This window comes from Medicago sativa, chromosome 8, assembly GCF_051527215.1.
Source record: "Medicago sativa cultivar Bolivia chromosome 8, Bolivia_mono, whole genome shotgun sequence".
Lineage (NCBI taxonomy): Eukaryota > Viridiplantae > Streptophyta > Magnoliopsida > Fabales > Fabaceae > Medicago > Medicago sativa.
In genome coordinates, this window is record NC_140756.1 from 40,594,736 (window position 1) to 40,616,704 (window position 21,969).

Genomic DNA, 21,969 nt, shown 5'->3' on the forward strand with positions numbered 1-21,969 from the left:
GCAAAACTTGAAAATCTTGTTGCTCCATCTTCAAATCATTTTCCTATCCTTCTTGAGAGAACTCTGGTGGCTCGAAGTCATAGAATTGAAAGGTCGTTTAAATTTGAAAATGCATGGAGAGTTTAGGAGGGGGTAACTGATGTTGTTCGAGCTAGTTGGCTTGGGAGTACAGGAAGTAATGTCATCAATAAGTTATCAAATTGTGCAGAAGATCTAACGCACTGGAGTAAAACCCATTGCAATAAACTTCAAGCAGATATTGAACAATGTGGAAAACAACTTAGCAGATGCCGTACTATCCATGGAATCCAAAATGAGGCTCACTTCGACAATCTGAGACAAAAACTCAACCACCTACTTGTTCAAGAAGATATGTATTGGAGACAGAGAGCTAAAACTCATTGGTATCGCGATGGAGACCTGAACACAAAGTTTTTCCATGCCGCAGCTGTAACGCCCTCCTTTTTATTTAATTATTTTAATTAGTTTTAGAATATATTTATATGTATATGAGGGATATATGATTTGTTGAGATTAGATGTCTTTTTATAATTTAGTTAATATATTTTGTTGAGTGATATTTTGTTATGTTATATGTTGGTATTTACTAGCATAATATATTTGTTAATTGTTATAGATATATATTTGTTATTTGGTGTATTATTATATATTTAGTAGAGAAATATTATTTATTAGAATATGAGGATTATTAGTGTGAGTGGATTTGGGGGTTAGAATAGAAAGAAGAATAAGTTGTTGGGCCTAAATAGATTTGGGAAGAATATTTTAGTATTATAAATAGAGAAGCTTAGGTTGGAAAGAGTTTACCTTAAACCGCTTTTTGGAAAAGAGGAGAACAAGAAAGAAGAGAAGAGAAGAGAAAAGCCAAGAGAAGAGGAGAATACCTTAGGAAAGAAGAACGCTGCTGCTGATTCAGGAATTAATCTAAGGTGAGGGTGAGACTATCTTGCATTAATATTAAGTTGTTAAATCATTATATTACATTTAACAAGTTGGGGAGAGATTGTGAGAATTTGAGAATTAGGGTTTTGAGAGAGATTTGATGATTAGATGATGAAAACTTGTTGAATTGATGTAGAAATTGTGTACAAACCTTAGATAATCATTAGGATGATAATTAGAATCAGTTTTGAGGTTAGCACCATGAGATTAGGTGAAACTTGAAGAAAATCTGCATTCTGCCCGAATTTTGATATTAAAACTGGTATTGATCGGTGCGGAATTGGTCTTAGGTGTAAACACGAAAGTTGTAGGTATGGATGTTAGCTTTCTAATGCCATTGGTCTCACGTTAAAACGATTTATAGAACTTGAGTTATGGTCAAATTACTGCACGTAGGTCACAGTGAATTTTATGGACTTTCAGCACAACTTTTCCGAATTTAAAATGAAAACTGGTATTGATCGGTACAGAATTGGTCTTAGGCGTAGACATAAAAGTTTTAGATAATTTTTTTAGCTTTCTAGTGGCTTTGGTTTGACGTGAAAATGATGTTTGGTCTTTCAGTTATGATGAAAATACTACAAGGAGTTCTTTGCGAAATTGTACGGTGGCAGCATTCTCTGTTTCATGTTTCTGCGTTTTGTTCATATGTTTCTGTTTTGAATTGATCTTTGTTGTAAACATGAAAGTTGTTGATATTTGTGATATCTTTCCAGTAGCTTTGGTTTGACATGAAAATATGTCGTGAATAATTTATTATATTTTTACAAAGATACATAGTGAATTATTGTTGATGTTTAAATACGATGTTATATGAAGTTGTTTATGATTGATGAATATGATGTTTTAAGATGTTGGTTTAAGATATTGTTATATTATGATATGACATGAATTATTTATGTGATCCATATGTTGTCAAGATGCTAAGATGTTAAGACGTTAAGATGATAAGAGTTGTTAAGTCGTCGAGTCGTTATGAAGTCATTAAGTTGTTAAGATGTTATGTTGTCAAGATGTTAGGATGTCATAGATGTTCATGAAGTTGTCTAAGTTGTACAAAAGTTATGTCGTTGCATTAGAGTTATGTCGTTGCATAGTCAGAGATGGGGGCTGAATGCCCGACAAGTCCTTTATGACCTTAGAGATGGGGGCTCAATGCCCGACAGGTCCTTTATGACCTTAGAGATGGGGGCTCAATGCCCGACAGATCCTTTATGACCTTAGAGATGGGGGCTCAATGCCCGACAGGTCCTTTATGACCTTAGAGATGGGGGCTCAATGCCCGACATGTCCTTTATGACCTTAGAGAAGAGGGCTTAATGCCCTGGTGGTACCACATGCATAATGAAGATGTCTAAGATGATTTAAGATGATTTAAGAAGTAGAAGTTGCATAGTCGAGTCGAAGTTGTTAAGATGTTGAGATGTCAAGTTGTCAAGTTGTTAAGATGTCAAGTTGATAAGTTATTAATGAAGTGCTATGATGAATGAAGACGAATGATTTATGATAAGATGTTACATGAGTTATAATTATGTTGATATATGAAGTTGATTACGAATTTGATTATGAAGTTGTTTTCGGTAATGCTATGTTTTGATAATAATACTTATGTGAAATTACATGATGATGCTTATGATTATATTTGATATTAGGTGTTGATGCTTATAAATAATGTTCGATGAAATGTGGTGACGTTTGTGATTAATATTGATGCTATGTGAGGATTGTTGGAGACTATTATTTGATGTTATATGATGATGTTAAGATTAGTAATTGATAATATATGAAGATGTTTATAATTAGTATTAAGATAGTTTTACGACCAATATAAGAAGATAATGACACTAGTTAAGGAAGTTTAAGTTGTTAGATATGATTAATGAATTATAAGATGTTTCAGTTGTTAAATGTAATTTATGATTTATAAGCTTGATATTATTGTTTGAGAAATCTCACCCCTTCTGCTTGAAAATGTTGCTCTTCGTATGGGTAACTTGCAGGTAATCAAGATTAGCTGCTGTCGTGGGTGACTATCTCTCACTGTGTCCTTAGTTGCTCTGATACATAACGGGATGGGGATTTTGATACTATTTTCTGTTCCTTTACGTATTGCCTTTTTGAAGTTTAAGAATTATTATTGAACTAAGAATTTATGAGATCATTTAAGATGAGGCCTGCGTGCCAAGACTATTTTAGATGTTGAATTAATTCCGCTGCGAGATATTAAATAATTTGTTGATTGAATTTGAAGAATAAATATTTATTTATTCCATTTATGATTTTAAAGAAATGTGACATTCCGTTTTGTGAAGAAAAACTCTGATTTTATTAAGAAATTTTTACGTTGGGAAAACGGGGTGTTATAGCAGCAACGACTAGGAAAAAGGTAAATAAAATTCTCTCTCTTGAAAATAATGAAGGAATCCACACAACTGATGAGGTTGGAATGCGTTCTGTTGCGAAGGAATATTTTGAAGATTTGTTTGATGGAAACGAAAGTGTTCACTCTCCAATGATCAATATGCTGAATCAAGTGATTGATAATGAGGACAATGTTCAATTAACAGCGCCTTTTTGCAAAGAATAATTTAGAGAAGCAATGTTCTCTATGCATTCTGACAAGTGTCCGGGTCCTGACGGTTTCAATCCTGGTTTTTATCAACATTTCTGGTTAATTTGCAGTGATGATATCTTCAAGGAGTGTTGCCAGTGGATGAATGAAGGACAATTCCCTCCATCTCTAAATACCACAAACATCGCATTGATTCCAAAAGGGACAGAACAAAAATCTATGAAGGATTAAAGACCCATAGCTCTTTGTAATGTCCTCTACAAACTCTTGGCGAAGGTCCTGGAAAATCGTTTGAAGAAGATTTTACACAAATGTATAGTTGATTCACAGTCAGCCTTTGTTCCTGGTAGATCCATTATGGATAACACTTTAGTTGCTATCGAATTAGTTCACTACATGAAGACGAAGACGAAAGGTAAAGAGAAAAGGGTGGCACTGAAACTGGATATAAGTAAAGTGTATGATAGTGTCAATAGAATTGAAAGCAGCAGAATTATTCATTAGTGCTGATTTGGTGCAAATTTGTTGGTCATTAAACCAGCAGATTTGCACAGACTTTATTGCAAGTCAAACCAGCATATTCTACATTATTGTACAGTTATAATTGTGTAATTATGTATTTAGTCAATGGCCTAGCTGTAGATAACAGTTACAGATTGTATCAGCACTATATATATGAAAACATTCCAGCAAAAGGGATCATAGTTTTGACCCTATTTTCTCTGAGTTTAACATGGTATCAATCTAGGTTTCGATCCAACAGTTTCTTTTGTTCCCTTTGTTCCTAGTTTCGTGTCTTTCTCTGAGTTTTCTTGTTCTCTCAGCCCCTTGATTTCCTAGTTTCTCTAGTTTCTTGTTTGTTTTTTCCCCTGCTGTGATTTTTTTTCCAGCACCATGTCTACGACTACAGACAAGTTTGATGTTCTTTTTGTTCACCTAAATGGAAAGAACTATTCCACATGGGCATTCCAGTTAGAGATCTTTGTCAAAGGCAAGGAGCTTTGGGGTCATGTTGACGGTACCGACCCTGCTCCTAACAAAACAACTCACAAGGAGGCACATGCCAAATGGGAGGTCAAAGATGCACAAGTTATGGAATGGATCATAGGATCTGTTGATCCTAATATTGTCCTCAATCTCAGACCCTTCGCCACGGCAGCTAAGATGTGGGAATATCTAAAAAAAATTATAGCCAGAACAACAGTGCTCGCAGGTTCCAACTTGAACATGAAATTTCAGTTTTTCAACAGGAAAGTCTTTCAATTTCTGAATTCTATTCTCATTTCATGAATCTTTGGGCTGAATATACCAGCATTGTTTATAAAGATTTGTCGGCTGAGGGACAAACTGCAGTCCAAACAGTTCATGAGACCACAAAACGAGACCAATTTCTTATGAAATTGAGATCTGATTTTGAGGGCATTCGGACTAATCTCATGAACAGAGCTACTGTCCCTTCCTTGGATGAATGTCTTAATGAATTGATTCGTGAAGAACAACGTCTCCTCACTCAGACAACCATGGATCAACAGAAATCTGCTTCCCTTCCTGTGGCGTATGCTGCGCAAGGAAGACCTAGAGGGCGTGACATGAGTAATGTCCAATGTTTCTGCTGCAAAGGTTTTGGACATTTTTCTTCCCATTGTCCTAAAAAGGTTTGCAACTACTGCAAACAAGAAGGCCACATTATTAAAGAATGTCCGATCAGGCCACCAAGGAAAAATGCAACAGCTTTCAGTGCCTCTGCCGGTTCTTCTACTTCTGTTGTTTCCGTGGATAAGAATTTGCCTAATTCTGTGCCAATGACACCTGAAATGGTTCAACAAATGATTGTTTCAGCCTTTTCTGCTTTAGGTCTTTCAGGTAAAGCTTTTTCACCTAGTTCTCCTTGGTATTTTGACTCCGGGGCATCTAATCATATGACTAATAATGCTGCTGCTCTTAAAAATGTCACAAATTATTGTGGTGATTTGAAAATACATACTGCAGATGGAAATAGTTTACCTATCACAGCAATCGGTGATATTTCATCATCTCTCACTGATGCTTATGTTTCTCCCGGTCTAACCAGTAACCTTATTTCAGTTGGCCAATTAGTTGACAATGGTTGCAAAGTTGAATTCTCAAATTCTGGTTGTTTTGTGCAGGATCAACACTCAGGGAAGATGATCGCGAAGGGGCCTAAAGTTGGACGTCTTTTTCCTCTTAGTTCATTGTTGTCTTCGTGTTCATTTCTGCCTTTTATTTCTTGTAATTCTGCAATTGTTAGTTTCCAATTATGGCATAAGCGTCTTGGTCATCCAAACTCAAATGTACTTCATGATTTAATAAAGTCAGGAGTTCTTGGCAATAAACATTTCCCGTCTCTTAGTGTTGTTCAATTTGATTGCAATTCTTGTAAACTTGGTAAAAGTAAAATTCTACCCTTTCCAATTCATCAATCAAACGTAAATCAACCTTTTGATATGATTCACAGTGATTTATGGGGAATAGCACCTGTTATATCTCATGCACAATACAAATACTTTATAACTTTTATTGACGACTATAGTCGTTTCACATGGGTCTATTTTTTGCGTTCTAAAGCTAAAGCCTTCACTGCTTTTAAATTCTTCCATGCCTTTGTTCAGACTCAGTTTTCATCTAAAATTAAAATTTTACGTTCTGACAATGGGGGGGAATACACATCTCATTTATTTCAAGAATTCTTGCAGGAAAATGACATATTATCTCAAAGGTCATGTCCTTCCACACCCCAACAAAACGGGGTAGCGGAAAGAAAAAATCGCCATCTTCTTGATGTGGTCCGTACTTTAATGTTAGACTCGTTTATGCCCTCTCGGTTTTGGTGTGAAGCACTCTCCACTGCTGTACACCTAATTAACCGCTTGCCTTCTCATGTTTTAAACAATGATTCTCCCTTCTTGAGGTTATTTGGTAAGCCACCAAACTATTCTACTCTTCGCACCTTTGGTTGTGTTTGTTATGTTCATCTTCCACCACAAGAACGCACCAAACTCACAGCTCAATCTGTTAAATGTGCTTTTCTTGGCTACTCAGCCCACCAAAAAGGTTTTTTATGTTATGATCCTAATCTCCATAGGATTCGTGTTTCAAGAAATGTCATCTTTCAAGAAAATGCATATTTTTTTGCTACTAACCAAGATAATCATCCTTCTATGTCCAAATCTGTTTTGCCATTATTTCCAAATAGTTTTGAAGGTGAACAAACGCGTCAACCTCTCTTGGTCTATCAAAGACGTCCAACTGTTCCACCGCCTCCTGATCATTCTCTGGATGCTGATCCGACATTTCAACCAGAACCAGTTCCCTTACGTCGCAGTACTCGCGATCATAAACCTCCAGAGAAGTATGGTTATTCTAAACCTTTATCTTTGACAGCAACTTTAGCATGTGTTCCTATTCCTTCTTCATATAAACAGGCTATGGAGCATAAATGTTGGCAGGAAGCTATAGAAGCTGAACTTTTGGCACTAGAGGAAAATCAGACATGGGACATTGTGCCATGTCCTCCATCTGTTAAGCCTCTTGGTAGTAAATTTGTGATCAATATAAAGATTCGTTCATATGGATCAATAGATCGCTACAAGGCTAGATTGGTTGTTCTTGGGAATAAACAAGAGTTTGGTCTAGACTATGAGGAGACCTTCGCACCTGTGGCCAAAATGACTACTGTGAGAACTATTCTTGCTATTGCTGCATCTAAATCTTGGCAAATTCACCAGCTAGATGTGAAAAATTCCTTTCTCCATGGTGACCTCAAAGAAGAAGTTTACATTAAACTTCCTACTGGTATGCCCTCATTACCTAATACTGTTTGCAAACTAAAGCGTTCTTTGTATGGATTAAAACAAGCACCAAGAGTGTGGTTTGAAAAGTTTAAAACAACACTACTTGGCTTTTCCTTTCTCCAAAGCAGCTATGATTCGTCTCTTTTTCTACAAAGAACCTCAAGAGGAATTATGATACTTCTTGTTTATGTGGACGACATTGTCATCACTGGCTCAGATCAAGAGGCTGTTACGACAATCAAACAATTGTTGCATACAACCTTTCACATGAAAGATCTTGGACAACTCACTTATTTCTTGGGATTAGAAGTGCAATTCCAACATAAAGGCATCTTTGTCACTCAGCACAAATATACTCAGGATCTTATTCATATGGCTGGTCTCACTAATGCAACTCCATTTGACACTCCCATGGAGGTTAATGTAAAGCTATGACGGGATGAGGGTGAACTCCTGCAAGACCCAACTTTTTACCGAAAATTGGTCGGAAGTCTTATCTACCTAACCATCACAAGACCCGATATCTCTTTTGCTGTCCATACAGTCAGTAAATTCATGCAAAATCCGAGACACTTGCATCTTTCTGCACTGCAACGAATCATTAGATACTTGCTAGCCACTTCCAAGCGGGGTCTTTTCTTTCCGACAGGTGCAACAATACAACTTCAAGCATACAGTGATGCTGATTGGGCTGGATGTCCAGACACCAGGAAGTCTACAACTGGATGGTGTATGTTTTTAGGAGATGCCCTTGTCTCCTGGAAATGCAAGAAACAAGAATCGGTCTCTAAATCTTCAACAGAAGCAGAATATCGCTCCATGTCTGCAGCATGCTCTGAGATTATCTGGTTGCGAGGTCTTCTTTCAGAACTTGGTTATTCACAAACACAACCAACTCCACTGCATGCTGATAATACAAGTGCCATACAGATTGCTGCAAATCCTGTATACCATGAGCGAACGAAGCACATAGAGGTTGATTGTCATTCAATCAGGGAAGCCTATGACCGCAAAATTATCACTTTGCCTCACGTGTCTACATCAGTTCAACTTGCTGACATACTCACAAAATCCATGACACGTCAGCGCCATAATTTCTTAATTAGCAAATTGATGCTTGTAGACTTACCAGCATCAATTTGAGGGGGGATGTCAATAGAATTGAAAGCAGCAGAATTATTCATTAGTGCTGATTTGGTGCTGATTTGTTGGTCATTAAACCAGCAGATTTGTACAGACTTTATTGCAAGTCAAACCAACATATTCTACATTATTGTACAGTTATAATTGTGTAATTATGTATTTAGTCAATGGCCTAGCTGTAGATAACAGTTACAGATTGTATCAGCACTATATATATGAAAACATTCCAGCAAAAGGGATCATAGTTTTGACCCTATTTTCTCTGAGTTTAACAGATAGAATTGATTGGGCTTACCTCAAAGACGTGATGAGTAAAATGGGGTTTTCAGAGAAATGGATTCAGTGGATCATGATGTGTGTTGAAACAGTTGACTATTATGTCATCTTGAACAAAGAGAAGGTAGGTCCTATCATCCCAGGGCGTGGTTTAAGGCAAGGAGATCCGTTGTCACCTTATCTGTTTATTCTGTGCGCTGAAGGTCTTTCGACACTAATCAAAAATGCTGAAAATAGTGGGGATCTTCAAGGCGTTCGTGTTTGCAGTAGAGCTCCAAGAGTATCCCATCTTCTGTTTACTGATGACTGTTTCTTGTTCTTTCAAGCGGACGTTCATCAAGCGAATATAATGAAGCAGATTCTGAACTAGTATGAGGAAGCATCAGGTCAAGCTATTAGTCTACCAAAGTCTGAATTTTTTTACAGCAGGAATGTGGAAGACCCAATACAACAATCAATCACTAACATATTGGGGGTTAGAGCGGTCTTAGGGACTGGTAAATATCTAGGTTTACCTTCAATGGTAGGGCGTAGCAAAAAAGCAACTTTTAGTTTCATCAAGGACAGAGTGTGGCAAAAAATTAGTAGTTGGAGTAGCAAATGTTTGTCTAAAGCAGGAAGAGAAGTCATGATTAAATCCGTTCTCCAAGCTATTCCATCTTATATCATGAGTATCTTCAGGCTACCCAATACTCTTCTAGATGAAATTGAAAAGATGATGAATGCTTTTTGGTGGGGTCATGGAGGTTCAAGTAACAGAGGTTTGAATTGGCTATCCTGGGAAAAATTATCTGTGCACAAGAATAATGGAGGTATGGACTTCAAAGATTTGGCTGCTTTTAATGTGGCAATGCTTGGTAAACAAGGGTGGCAGTTATAAACTAATTCGAAAAGCCTCGTCTCAAAAATTTTCAAAGCTCGATACTACCCAAATAGTAGTTATCTAGAGGCTAAATTGGGACATAACCCTAGTTTTGTTTGGAGAAGCATCCTAAGTGCCAAAGTGGTGGTTAGACAAGGAGCTCGTTGGAAAATTGGAATGGGTCTCAATATACCTATCATTAGTGAACCTTGGATTGGTTTAGGATCCAGTATTCCACCTGTTGGTGATGACATGTTGGCTCTTCAGCCATATTCTGTAGGAAATTTAATTGATCAGGAGGCTAAAGTCTGGAATGAACCATTGGTCCATCAACTATTTGCGATAGAAACAGCACAGAATATCTTGAATACTCCTCTATATCATCAGGTTCAGAATGATAAGCTCATTTGGAAGGAGGAGAAAAATGGGCACTACTCAGTTAAAAGTGCATATCGCATTTGCATTGAAGAGGTTATAAACAATGATCACTTGCGCAAGCCTGGGTATTGGAGTGGCATTTGGAGACTAAAAGTTCCCCCCAAAGTGAAGAATTTGGTGTGGAGGATTTGTAGAGACTGTTTTCCGACTCGTGTGAAGCTACGTAGCAGGGGTGTCAATTGTGTCTCAGAATGTGTTAGGTGTGAAGACCCCCATGAAGATAGTTATCATCTTTTCTTTCACTTCCCGACAGCAGTTGATACCTGGCAAACAGCAAATATTTGGCATTTAATCTCCCCATTCCTGAATCAGTTTGATAATGTTCCCAATATTATTTTCAATTTGTTGCAAAGACTGCCGGCAGCTCAAATTGAGAAGATTGTTACCATAATGTGGAGTATATGGAAAGCTAGGAATCTGAAACTTTGGCAACAAGTGACAGATTCAACAAGTACCATTCTGGAAAGAGCTAGACATCTCTTAAAAGGATGGAGAAATGCTAATTGTAAGCAAGCTCCTATAAGGCAAGACAATTCATCTTCCAATCCGAGCTCATCTAACCATAATGAGGATATAAACTTCAGATGGAGGAAACCGAGCAGGGGTAGATACAAATGCAATGTTGATGCATCTTTTCCAAATAACACTAACAAAGTAGGTTTTGGAATATGCATTCGAGACTCAGACGAGAATCATGTCCGCTCTAAAACCATTTGCTCCTCTCCAGCTTGTTCTATTGATGTGGGGGAGGCTCTGGGTCTGAACCACGCAGTTCGGTGGATACATGAACTTCAACTCACAAATGTTGATTTCGAGGTTGACTCTAAAAAGAGTAGCTGATTATTTCAACAAAGGTCGTGGAGATGTCACCGAATTTGGATCCATTATGGAGAGCAGTATCCATTTCTGTAACACCTATTTACCAAACTCTCATGTCGAGTTTATTAGGAGGCAAGCGAATGAGGTTGCTCACACTTTAGCTAAGGCAGCCACATCTAGTACTAGCTTCGAGGTCTTTGGTGATATTCCAACATGTATTACATCTTATTTTTAATGAAATGATATAATTCTCTTTCTGTAAAAAAAAAAAAAAAAAAGCTCGTTCGTTAATACAAGTCTTGGTGAAAACAAAAAGCTAGAGCTAGCAAGTAACTGAGCAAAGGTGTGTGGCGTAGGGTTTCGCAAAAGCAATGGCGGAGGAATCCAAACGAAAAGCGGGTGGTGAAGACCGAATCAGTAATTTACCAGACGGTTTACTGAACCACATCCTATCACTCCTTCCAACCAAAACCGCCGTTGCAACCGGCCGTCTATCTCGTCGATGGCGCCACCTTTGGAAGCATCTATCCGCTCTCAACTTCTCCGACAACTCCCACTTATCTTTCATCCCTTACACCCATCAGTCCGAACGTTTTAAATCCTTCGCCCTTTTCGTTAACAGCATCTTCCTCGTTCTTCTCCGTAACCCTTGCGCCATTAGAAAGATGACTCTCGATTGTGCTCACTCCACTCGTGATGATTATCAGTTTCGTGAATATTCTGTTGATAATTGGGTTCGTGCTGCCATTGGGCCCCATCTTGAAGAACTTAACCTTACTCTTTTCGCTGACTTTGATGGTTCTGATTTCAAGCTCCCGAAAACGCTATTCACTTCAGCCAACCTCATTTCGCTCAGGTATGATTGTATACACATTCTGAAATAATCTGAAATGCCGAATTTGAAATTGATTAGCGAGTCTTCTTAGTATTCTATTGGACTTAGGTGCGGAAAAAATGAGAGGTTAGGTTTCTTATTAGTTCGGGGAATTGTTGTGTGGTCCTTGTGAAGATCACGAAATGCCCACATCTTTTTGTGCTGGAGACGTAGGTGCTCTAATTGGTGATATGGTTAAATTCATTTGTTGGACGTGGTTTTAGTTAGGAAAACATTTTGGTTACACATCGGATGATGAACCCATTATGTGTTGAATAGATAATGTCATGTGGCAAATTTGTACAGGAGTTGGTTGACATGACAAGGGTTCTGTTCGTAGTCTTCCTCTTGCTCAGCAGGGTTGGGTGATTATTTTTTTTTTTAAGCAAATGGGATGCAGATGAAGTTGTATACCCTGATAGATTAAGATAAAAAAGTTACATAAAATCGGGGGACATCAAGTCGACCCAGTGAACTAAAAAGAACAGAAAACCCCCAAATGATAACACAGTTCAGTCCAAAGGGTTACAAAAAACAAGGAATATACATGCATGGCCAGTACAATCTAGCGAGCCTGCGTACGAGCCCGAAACTAAATTGCAAAAAAAGAACAGTGCATGAATGAACATGAGTAATAGCAAGCAGACACGAGTTCATATGAACTTGAACTTTCACGAATGTCTTTGAATCCGACTGCCAACAGGATAGCTGATCCACGAACCAAACCACTTACTGAGACAAAACAACAAGTTTATGTGGCCATTTCTAGTGTTGTTTTAATTTTTGCTCTTGCTTTACTGTGGGAGGGATCTTTTGGTTTTGTTATCACTTGGCTTGAGTACTTGTTGTACTCATTATTTGTATATGTTTGTACTCATTATTTGCCATTCAAACCAAAAGTTTGAAATTCATTTTTATAATAGGTAGAATATGTAATTGTAGTTCTTTTGATGTTGGTTACACAAGGACTGAAACATTAATTATACTTTCGATATGAACAAATTTTAGAGGCCTAAAATTAAACAAGAAATTCCAAGAACAAAAACTATTATATTTGATTTTTTTTGGTTTCTGAATTGTGATATAACATTTAATTATTTGTTCCTCAGTCTCTGTGGTGAAATTCGTGTAAACATCCAACACTCTACGGTGATTAGTTTACCTTCACTAAAGATGCTGCTAATCAACATTGGTCATATGGAAGTACCTTCCGTGAATGCACTCCTCTGTGGCTGCCCAAATATAGAATCTCTGAATCTTGGCTTTTCTCCGCAAAGCTTAGACAAAGTTTGCATCCCACCTTCCTTGAAAAGGCTTAAAATCACCGTAGCAAATGTTGTTGGGGCTTACCTTGAAATAAATGCACCGAATCTTGAGTACCTTAATGTTACCGGAATCACATTCGGCCAAGTTTTCAGCATGTATAACTTGCACAATGTGGTGGAAGCATATCTTGATGTCTTTCCCCAATCGCTTGGTTCCTTCGTTGCTTTACACAATCTCCTTGGCGCTCTCTCTGGGACTAAACATTTAGTGTTGAGTCATTCAACAGCCCAGGTTAAGTCTTTTCTTAAGTTATTTTATGTTTATGTCATCATTTGTAGAGAGAGTAAGTTGGTAACTACCTATTAATAAACTATTAACTAACTTTAACTCTATTAATCATGATTTATTTATATATAGATAGATATATTTTTGCACTAATTAGTAGTTGGTGTCGTGTACAAACAGTGGCTGCTTGGTGAACCCCACAATCTACTTTTTCAAGAATTTCACTATTTGATACGTCTAGAGCTCACTCTTCTCTCGTTTAACTCCAATTCTCTGCTCAGCTTGCTTCAGAAATGTCCTATGCTGCAAGTTCTTGTAATTCAGAACGACAAGGTTTGTATAATCGAAGCTTAATCTGCTCTATATAACTTTGATGTGAAATCAACCAATTTTTATGAAATAGATTACACGAATTAGAAGTTGTATCTTATTGCACAATACACCACTTAATATATAACATGATTAATTCATTACTATGAATATTGCATCTTATTCAAGTCATTTGTTGCCTACAGCAACAATTACCAATATTAGGATGGGCTCCACAAACAAGGGTTCCTAACTGTCTCGTATCCCACCTGACCTTTGTTCAATTTAAAGGACTTCGAGGATTTCCAGATGAGGTGTCATTTGTCGAGTATGTTTTGCAAAAAGGACTTGTTTTAAAAACAATGAATATTGCTGTTAGATCCTTGGACCTAGAGAAGAAGTACTCCGTTGTCAAAACGTTATCTAATGTGCCAAGGGCTTCTACAACATGCCAACTTACATTTGATTGAGTTGTTTCTCCTAAGGTGTGATTTATCTCCCTCAATCCATTTTCTCTATCTTAGTATTGCATCAAATCAAAGATGACTAACATTGTGTTTAGTTTGCACAATTAGTAGCTATATCTTGTTTAGATATGTGTCACCACATTCCGATTTCAATTATATTGGAGTGGAAAGACATAATACCATACCCTGGAAGTTCCTAAATTTTCTTTGATCTAGTGATTTTCATGCTTAGCTAATGGAATTGAGTTTTGTAACTGTAACATTGAAGGACACATAATATTTTCATGCAGCTGTTCAGTCTTCGTAGTAAAAGTAGTCAACCAGTTTTGATGTTAACCAACTCTTTCAAATTTAGAGTACAAAGTTCACACAAGATATTTTCTGTGAACTCTTTCAAATTCAGATTTGTGTACTGAGAAATGTAATTAACTGTTTTGAAGTTTGCGGCCAACGTTTTCTTTAACAGAGCAACCATCATCTTTCGCATGTTACTGCCATTCTTAAATTCCTTTAGTTTTTGTTTTTAGATACCCTTACAGATTTGAATTGTTATTTAATGTTAAATGGCATAATTTGAAGAGCCTTATTTAACCAGGGACATTAATTATTAGTAGCACAATATAGCAGCATCGATTAGACATATGTAAATTCTGCTTATCTAGTTTCCATTGTTGGTACTAAACTTAATGAGATTTGAATAACTTTTTTGCTTTATGTTTGGCAGTTTGCATTTGCAATGCCGTGATGTTTGAAGTTGGCAAAATCATGTTTGATCGGATGCTTGGCGCTTTGCTAAAAAGAGGACAATGCATTTTCCATTGAAATCCCATAGTCTTTTGGAAAATTACTCGTAGTTTGGTATGTTAATATCACAACTTAGTACACAAGGCTTGATTATAGTTCACAAACCATTACTGCAAGCTGGCTTAGTGAAATAGTTAGTGAACAGAGAAAAGTCTTTAATTACTGTCTTTGTCTCACCTATACATATGGACTTCCAAATCATTTTCTTAAAGTTCCCACCAGTCGGTATATGTATCAAAACGATATCAACTTCGTTAGTTGAGATAATTTGGTCAAATATTATCATTTATTATCTGTGGCTTATATGGTTGAAGTATTTTGGCCTTTGAGAATGTTGTGGAAGAATTGACTCCCAAAATATGTGACCAAACACAATTCCAAGAAAACCATTTCCATTTGCAGCCCCACATTCCTCCTTTCCCTATTATCTCTCATACTGGTGCTGGGTATTGTGTCCTTGGTAGGGATGCCCCAAGGACTCTTCTTGATCGCAAAACCTTCACTCTCCTTGGTGGCCAAATATTGGATTGTCGGTTTGTATTGTTAGCCTACCTTGCATATTCTCAATACCTGGTCGATAAGTATCAATACGCCAAAGATGTGGTTCTTGTTATTGCTGAGAACTTCCCTTCATTCTATAAATGTTGGGGAATATAGCTATGCTTCTTCTTAGAAGTTTGTATTCGTTCAAAGGTCACTGTTTAACAGACAAATGTTTCTCAAGGCTTTTAAGGCCAAAATTATCAAAGCTTGTAATTTTATTATGCTGTAAACTTCACTAGTTCAAAGCTATATGATTGCAAAAAAACAATGGTTCATTCTCCAATCTAGATCTCTACTGTTGAGTATTACTTTAATTATGTTGCTACTTGCTACAAACTTTAAGTCCTTATTTAAGCAAAGTAGTCACCAATAAAAACCATACAAATGCACAATATAATTAACTTTATATAGAATGTAGATGATATTCTCAAATTTGGAGTTATTCTTACTATATATGAATAAGTGAAATTGGTTGAAGAAGAGGTAATGAGCTTGAGAGAGAAGATGATATTCAGAGCTTTGATGTTGAAGAAAAAGGGTGGATTGGTTTGATGGGAGAGAGATGTATATATAGCCAACAAAGGAATGAAGTGAGTGGCTATGAAAAAAAGGGTCGATTGTGTTTGGTTAGACTGTTTGATTAGAAAAAGAGTACACCTTGAAATTTATCGGACATGAAGAGTCCAAGCATCCAATGTGATGTGATACTATTAGAGTATAGTGAATAAACCATAGTTAGTTGATAGATAAATTATGGTTAGTTGGTTGGTTAGGTAGTTCGAAGTTAGTTAGACTAACTCACTCTTATAAATAACTCACCATTATACTCTTTCATTCATCTTTTATCAATCTATGTTCATTCTATAATTAGTCCTTTAATAGAAAACACAATTAAACCACCCTGTTACACCTCAACACAGACACTCAAAACACAAGAGTCCTTTAACCGCACCATGCGTTGAAGTTCATTTTTTGCACCACCTTTCTGGTCTTCCACTTTAAACACACATGACTCTTATTCTCAACGCATAACTCCATGTACCCAACACACATGCATGCTACCTGAGACCCACTCACATGCCTTCCAACACACATATGTGTTTATTCGAACTAACAACACATACATATATACGTACTTTTTCTGCACATCTATTAAAGGAAAAAGGACAAAAAGAATTTGATCTTATCAAATAAATCTTTATCATTTTATTCAAGGTTGTCTTGTGTCTTTGTTAAAGGTTATCATGTGTTTGAGTACAACCGCTGATATTTCACAATTGCATCACAGGTATGAATATTTCTCTATCATACAATCATTGATAATCGTGATGCAATAGTGAAATATTAGGAGTTGTACCCCAAACACATGATAACCTTTAATAAAGACACAAGACAACCTTTAATAAAGATGATGAAGATATTAATAATTTGTTCTTGTATGGTAACTTCTTTGAATCTATCTGAATATATTTGTTTCACATTGGATAGGTTATGTTACGGTGATTAATTCGGTAAGATCAAATTTTGAAGTCAAGGACCGCTTTTACCGCCGAATAGTTTTTCCGGTTAATTGAACAAAGCGTTTCCATTTGTTTGATAGAAATGATCAAAATTAAGCATATTAAAACTGGACTTAAAACAAATTAAGGCTACGGAGATTTATTCAAGCGTTCATAAATTGAAACTTGGTTTCACAAGTAGATTAATTTAAGACTTAGTAGCAATTTTAGCCCCCTAACTTTTTCAAAAGGTGCGATTTCCCCCCCCCCCCCCCCCCCCCCCCCAAGAAAAAAACTACAAAACCGTCCCCTGAGTTTTGCACCTGTGACAGTTTTGGCCCCCACGGCCAATTTTGACTCGGTCTACGTTGACGTGGCACCCTAAGTGAGGTGCCACGTGTTATTTTTTTTACTAAAAATTGGCCTTCGGGGGCCAAAACTGCTACAGTTGCAAAACTTAGGGGACGGTTTTATAGTTTTTTTTTCTTAGGGGCCAAAATCGCAACTTCGTAAAAGTTAGTTAGGCGAAAACTGCTATTAAGCCTTAATTTAACGATGGTTAATCATTAATCAAAACTTTAAGAATATAAATGATGAAAATAATCGGATGAACCTTTTAACAGTAAAAATCAAGTCATAAAACAAAAGATGTTATCTAGATGAGTTGTGTTATTTGAACATCTATTTTTATCACAGCTTTTGTGACAACCAAAATTTTACAAAGAAAATGAGGGATTGGTACAAAAACCAAAGTAATAGAGAGAAAACGTAAAAACATGATCTGAGTATGAGAGAAAAAGTTGTCACAAAAATTGTCAAAAAATGGTTATTCAAATATCATTTCTCTATCTAGATCTACTCAACCTTTTAACTCTGGTTGAATGATTCCAAACACCAGTTGAATCAATCTCATTCTTTTTGAAAATTCAAAACCTTTTTTTTTTTTTTTGTCCTTTTTGCCTTTAATAGATGTGCAGAAAAAGTATGTATGTATGTATGTATTGTCAGTTCGAATAAGGATATATGTGTTGGAAGGCATGTTTGTTAGACACATGGAAATTCTTGAAACTTAGTTTGTGAGAGTTTGATAGGCGTCAAAATAACATAATCTTGTGTTAACGTATGTTTATACGAATTTTATACTCATAGTTTATTTATTAAATTAATAATTTTTCTTTTATTTTACAATTGTTGAATAAGATCAAGAGAATACAAAGAAATAACGGAAAGGGACTGAAAAATATGCATTTTATGAATTATTGATGTCAAAGGAGCTAGTTAATTATGATAGTAAAAGACAGAGGCGAATGGTAGTATAAGAGAGGGGTAGCCCTTGCTACCCCAAAAAAAAATATTTTTTTGAGTGAGTAGGTATATTTTTATATTTAGCTACCCCTAATAATATATATTTAGCTACCCCAAGTTTTATTTTAAGTGAACTAATTTTTTTCTATCTTTATTTAACTTCTGGTTGAACTTCAAATTATTTAATCGTCTCGTATAGGAATCGGAAGATTAACACCCAAAAGAGATAAATAATAATAATCTTTATAGTTTATCTAACAGTAAAATAATACAAAAGTGGGCACATACCCACAGTCCACCACACAATTATTATTAATTAAAAAACAAGGTAAATTGGCTTTTTAACTCTTCAGATCACAACACAACACACAACACGGGATCCCCACGCAACACAATTACACAGTACACACGAGAGAGACAAACAAACAATATGTGCGGTGCCATGGTGACCTAAAATTAACAGGTTAACAACAAGCAACATTAATTAGATTCTCAATTCACCCAGGTTATCAAGTATGATCTCAATTCACATTTCACAATAATCTCATTTAGTTTGAAATCAATTTTTTATGTTTTGCTTTGGAATTTAGCGATAGCAACACAAGCCGCTAAAATTTAGTTAGTTTTTATGGTTACTATGTTTCTATAGTTAGTTTTTTTATAACTTTTTATGTTTTAGGTTAGGAAAAACAAATTAGGTTAAAACAATTTGTGTTATACTGTATAATTTTACTTCCGGTTCTTATGTTTTTTTTGTTGTTGTGATATTTGATTTAAACAACAAAAATTCTTATGTTTATTTGATCTATTATTTTAGGTATGAGTAAAATGAAAACTATTGACAACTTCTTTAAAAGAATTGATACAAATGATACAATTATGGATGAATTTGAGTCTTTGAAGGGCCGTCGAGTTCAATTTTCATAAATAGCTACTATTAGTCTTTATTTCTTTTGTTGTAGTTTTTTGGGTACAATACGCTATTCTAATGTGGCTTTTTTGGTACAAAATAGTTTATTGCCGCATCTTTTGGTATAATCCGTTCTTGTTGAATCAAGTGTATATTTTATTAAGAACATTTTATATAAGTAATAGTTATTGTGAATTTTTTTGCCTACTGCATTAGATTAGTTCAAAAAAAAATTATATGTGGCCACCTCATAGAATTATCGCTAGCTTCGTCGCTGGTAAAAGACTTCTTTCAATGCAAATATAGAGGAAAATCAAAGAGAAACAACCCAATTTTGTATCGAAAGGATCATATACTGTTTCCAAAACTCAAAGAAAATGGAAAATCACAAAGTTGAAAGCATTACATGAAGCCATACAGGCCTGTCTGATTAATTTTCGTCGGTTACATGTTTTATTTTCTAATAGTTTCATGTAATAATCATCACTTATGCCTTTGTGGATAATGATACACAAAATTATGGCCTATTGGTTTGTAATCTAGGCTTTTCTCATTATCTTACACACATAAAAAAGTCTTGTATTCTTGTTCTTGCAATTTTAATAAAACTAAGTTTCTTTATTTCTTATCTTCTTTTTATTTTTGTTTTTCTAATCACTGCGATGAGGGACTAAATTCTTCTTGTATTGGAATTATGGAAAGTAAACCAATGAAAGACTTTCTATAATTTCAATTCTCTCTCTGTTTTTTTTTTTTTTAATGGAGTTTCAGAGTATCTAATTTAATCATATTGTGTTTAAAAAATATTTTAGGCATCAATCGAAGCATCGAAGGGCGGAAGTTGATGTTAGAACTATAAGTTTGAACAAGATCTAGGAAGCATGATAATTGTCTAAAAACACTTGAGGTGATATAGGGTGATCATACTCAATGTTCCACAAATCGAGTGTTAACTTGCCGAGTTTACGTTTTTAGGTATCAAAATCGTGTCAACTCGGAGGTAAACTCGATTTCTGGTAAAATCGGAATGTTTGAGGAGTTTTACCCGAGTTAACTCGGTCAAACTCGGGTAAACTCGAGTAAAATCGGAATGTAAGTCTAATTTTTTTTTTTTTTTTGATAGTTTTATTAACAACTTTAGGAACTTGTGAAACTTGTCTTTTTGGATGATTAAGACTTAAGAAACTTACAATTTTGCAAGTTTATTTTGTATTTTAATGTTTAGTTGAACATAATACTTTATTACGGTGGTTGAAAACCTTTATAATTTAATTTTTTTTTTTGAGCAATATATATGATAGATCAAAGATATGATAGAAAGTTAGAGATAAAAATAAGATGAGATATTAAATGAATGTATGAACATAAGATGTTCAAATATAATTGTTGTAATCTTTTACGGGAGTACGTGGTGTATGCTTTATCAAAGCTAATGCTTTATTGAAAGAAAAAAGGCAAAGTTGTACTAGTAGACATATAGGTCCTTATATAGAAAAAGTCACACATATATATTTTTCTTCTTATTACCAACCATGATTAATTTCCTAATAGAGCTAATTGAAACCGAGAGGAGGTAGATGTGATTCAAATTCTTCATATTAGTTGCTCTATGATTTGAGTGATCTTGTGGCTGTTGGATGGATGAGATTGAGAGTGGAGATTTCATGTGATTTGGGATCATGGAATGTGGTCCATTGCAAATGTCTGTACTTAGAGTTATTGATTGTGTTTAAAATTTTTTGAGTGGTAAATCTGTTATCACATTATGCTGCTTATAGTAGATAGTAGTACATCTATAACTTTTCATATTATGACGACTGATCAACTTCATAAATTCATCAACTTCATATTATGACAATAGTACATCATTAATTGGCGTACCAAATTACTAATTACATAGTCACCTAATACATGATCATGATCATGTGAGTTATAACTTTCTATCATATATTTTGCACCATTGGACTATTGCATCATATAAAACTGTGAATCAATCAAAACTCCATGATATCTACATATTTGGCTGGATCTAGATCCTTATTATTTTCATATTTCAATTAATAAATCTGATCATTCATAGCAACTGCTATACTATGTTCATTTTAGCAATTTTGATCATTTGCATTTCTATAAAGTTTAATCGGAGACACTCTGGATTTCTGGTTGCTAGGTATAAGGATGTGGAAGAGGTGTTGACTGTTGGAATGGTTATGGTGAGGACCGAAGGTTTTTCGCCGACGAAGTTGTTAGACAGCTTGGTCACGGAGGCAGAGAAGATGTTGGCGGTGAGGCTCGTCGCTGTTAATGAGTGGTGGAGATTGAAGTTATCATGGTGGTCTTTTTGCAAAAGGATGCTTCCAGGTTGGTCATGGACAAAGGGGAAAGCTTAAGGAAGATGGTGAAAGGTCCCTGAGTAAGAAAAAAGGAAGGAGGTGGAAGGTTTAAAGTTTGATGTGCAGAAGTAATTTTCCAAATGAAAAAAAAATGTAATAAATTCAACTTAGAGAACCAGTTAGCCGGTAACCAAGTTTAGTAAAAGTGCAACGTGGCTCAAATAAACGAGCGTGTGTTTATCCGCGATTGACAAAGCGGTTGTATTTTTTTGTCGAGGAAATTGATTTTGACTATTTGATCATTTGTTTGTTGGAGCCACATTTTTTTCATAAGGAAGAGTGACAATGAGAAAACATAATCTGATATATAGAATAGAATAGTCATCTTCCTTCTGGATAATTTAAATGCCACTGAAACAAAAATACAAGAACGATAAGTTTTCAGCTGTTCTGATGAAGCACAATGCAGAATACACCAACAATCTGCAA

At 35.6% G+C, this 21,969-nt stretch overlaps 1 protein-coding gene across 1 annotated transcript; it reads left to right on the top strand.

The window, feature by feature from the left end:
- Positions 1-11,203: 11,203 nt before the first annotated feature.
- Positions 11,204-15,716, top strand: LOC146899087 (F-box/FBD/LRR-repeat protein At4g26340-like). The gene is made up of 5 exons (XM_085736792.1): positions 11,204-11,741; positions 12,869-13,316; positions 13,491-13,643; positions 13,826-14,104; positions 14,811-15,716. The coding sequence occupies exons 1-4, from the start codon at positions 11,257-11,259 to the stop codon at positions 14,087-14,089; spliced, it is 1,350 nt and encodes a 449-aa protein (XP_085592918.1). The 5' UTR covers positions 11,204-11,256; the 3' UTR covers positions 14,090-14,104; positions 14,811-15,716.
- Positions 15,717-21,969: the final 6,253 nt, after the last annotated feature.

Coding starts and splice junctions, on each gene's coding strand:
- LOC146899087 (XM_085736792.1), top strand. CDS start 11,257: ATGGCGGAGGAATCCAAACGAAAAGCGGGTGGTGAAGACCGAATCAGT. Junction 11,742..12,868: donor GCCAACCTCATTTCGCTCAG/GTATGATTGTAT, acceptor TTTGTTCCTCAG/TCTCTGTGGTGAAATTCGTG. Junction 13,644..13,825: donor TTGTAATTCAGAACGACAAG/GTTTGTATAATC, acceptor TGTTGCCTACAG/CAACAATTACCAATATTAGG.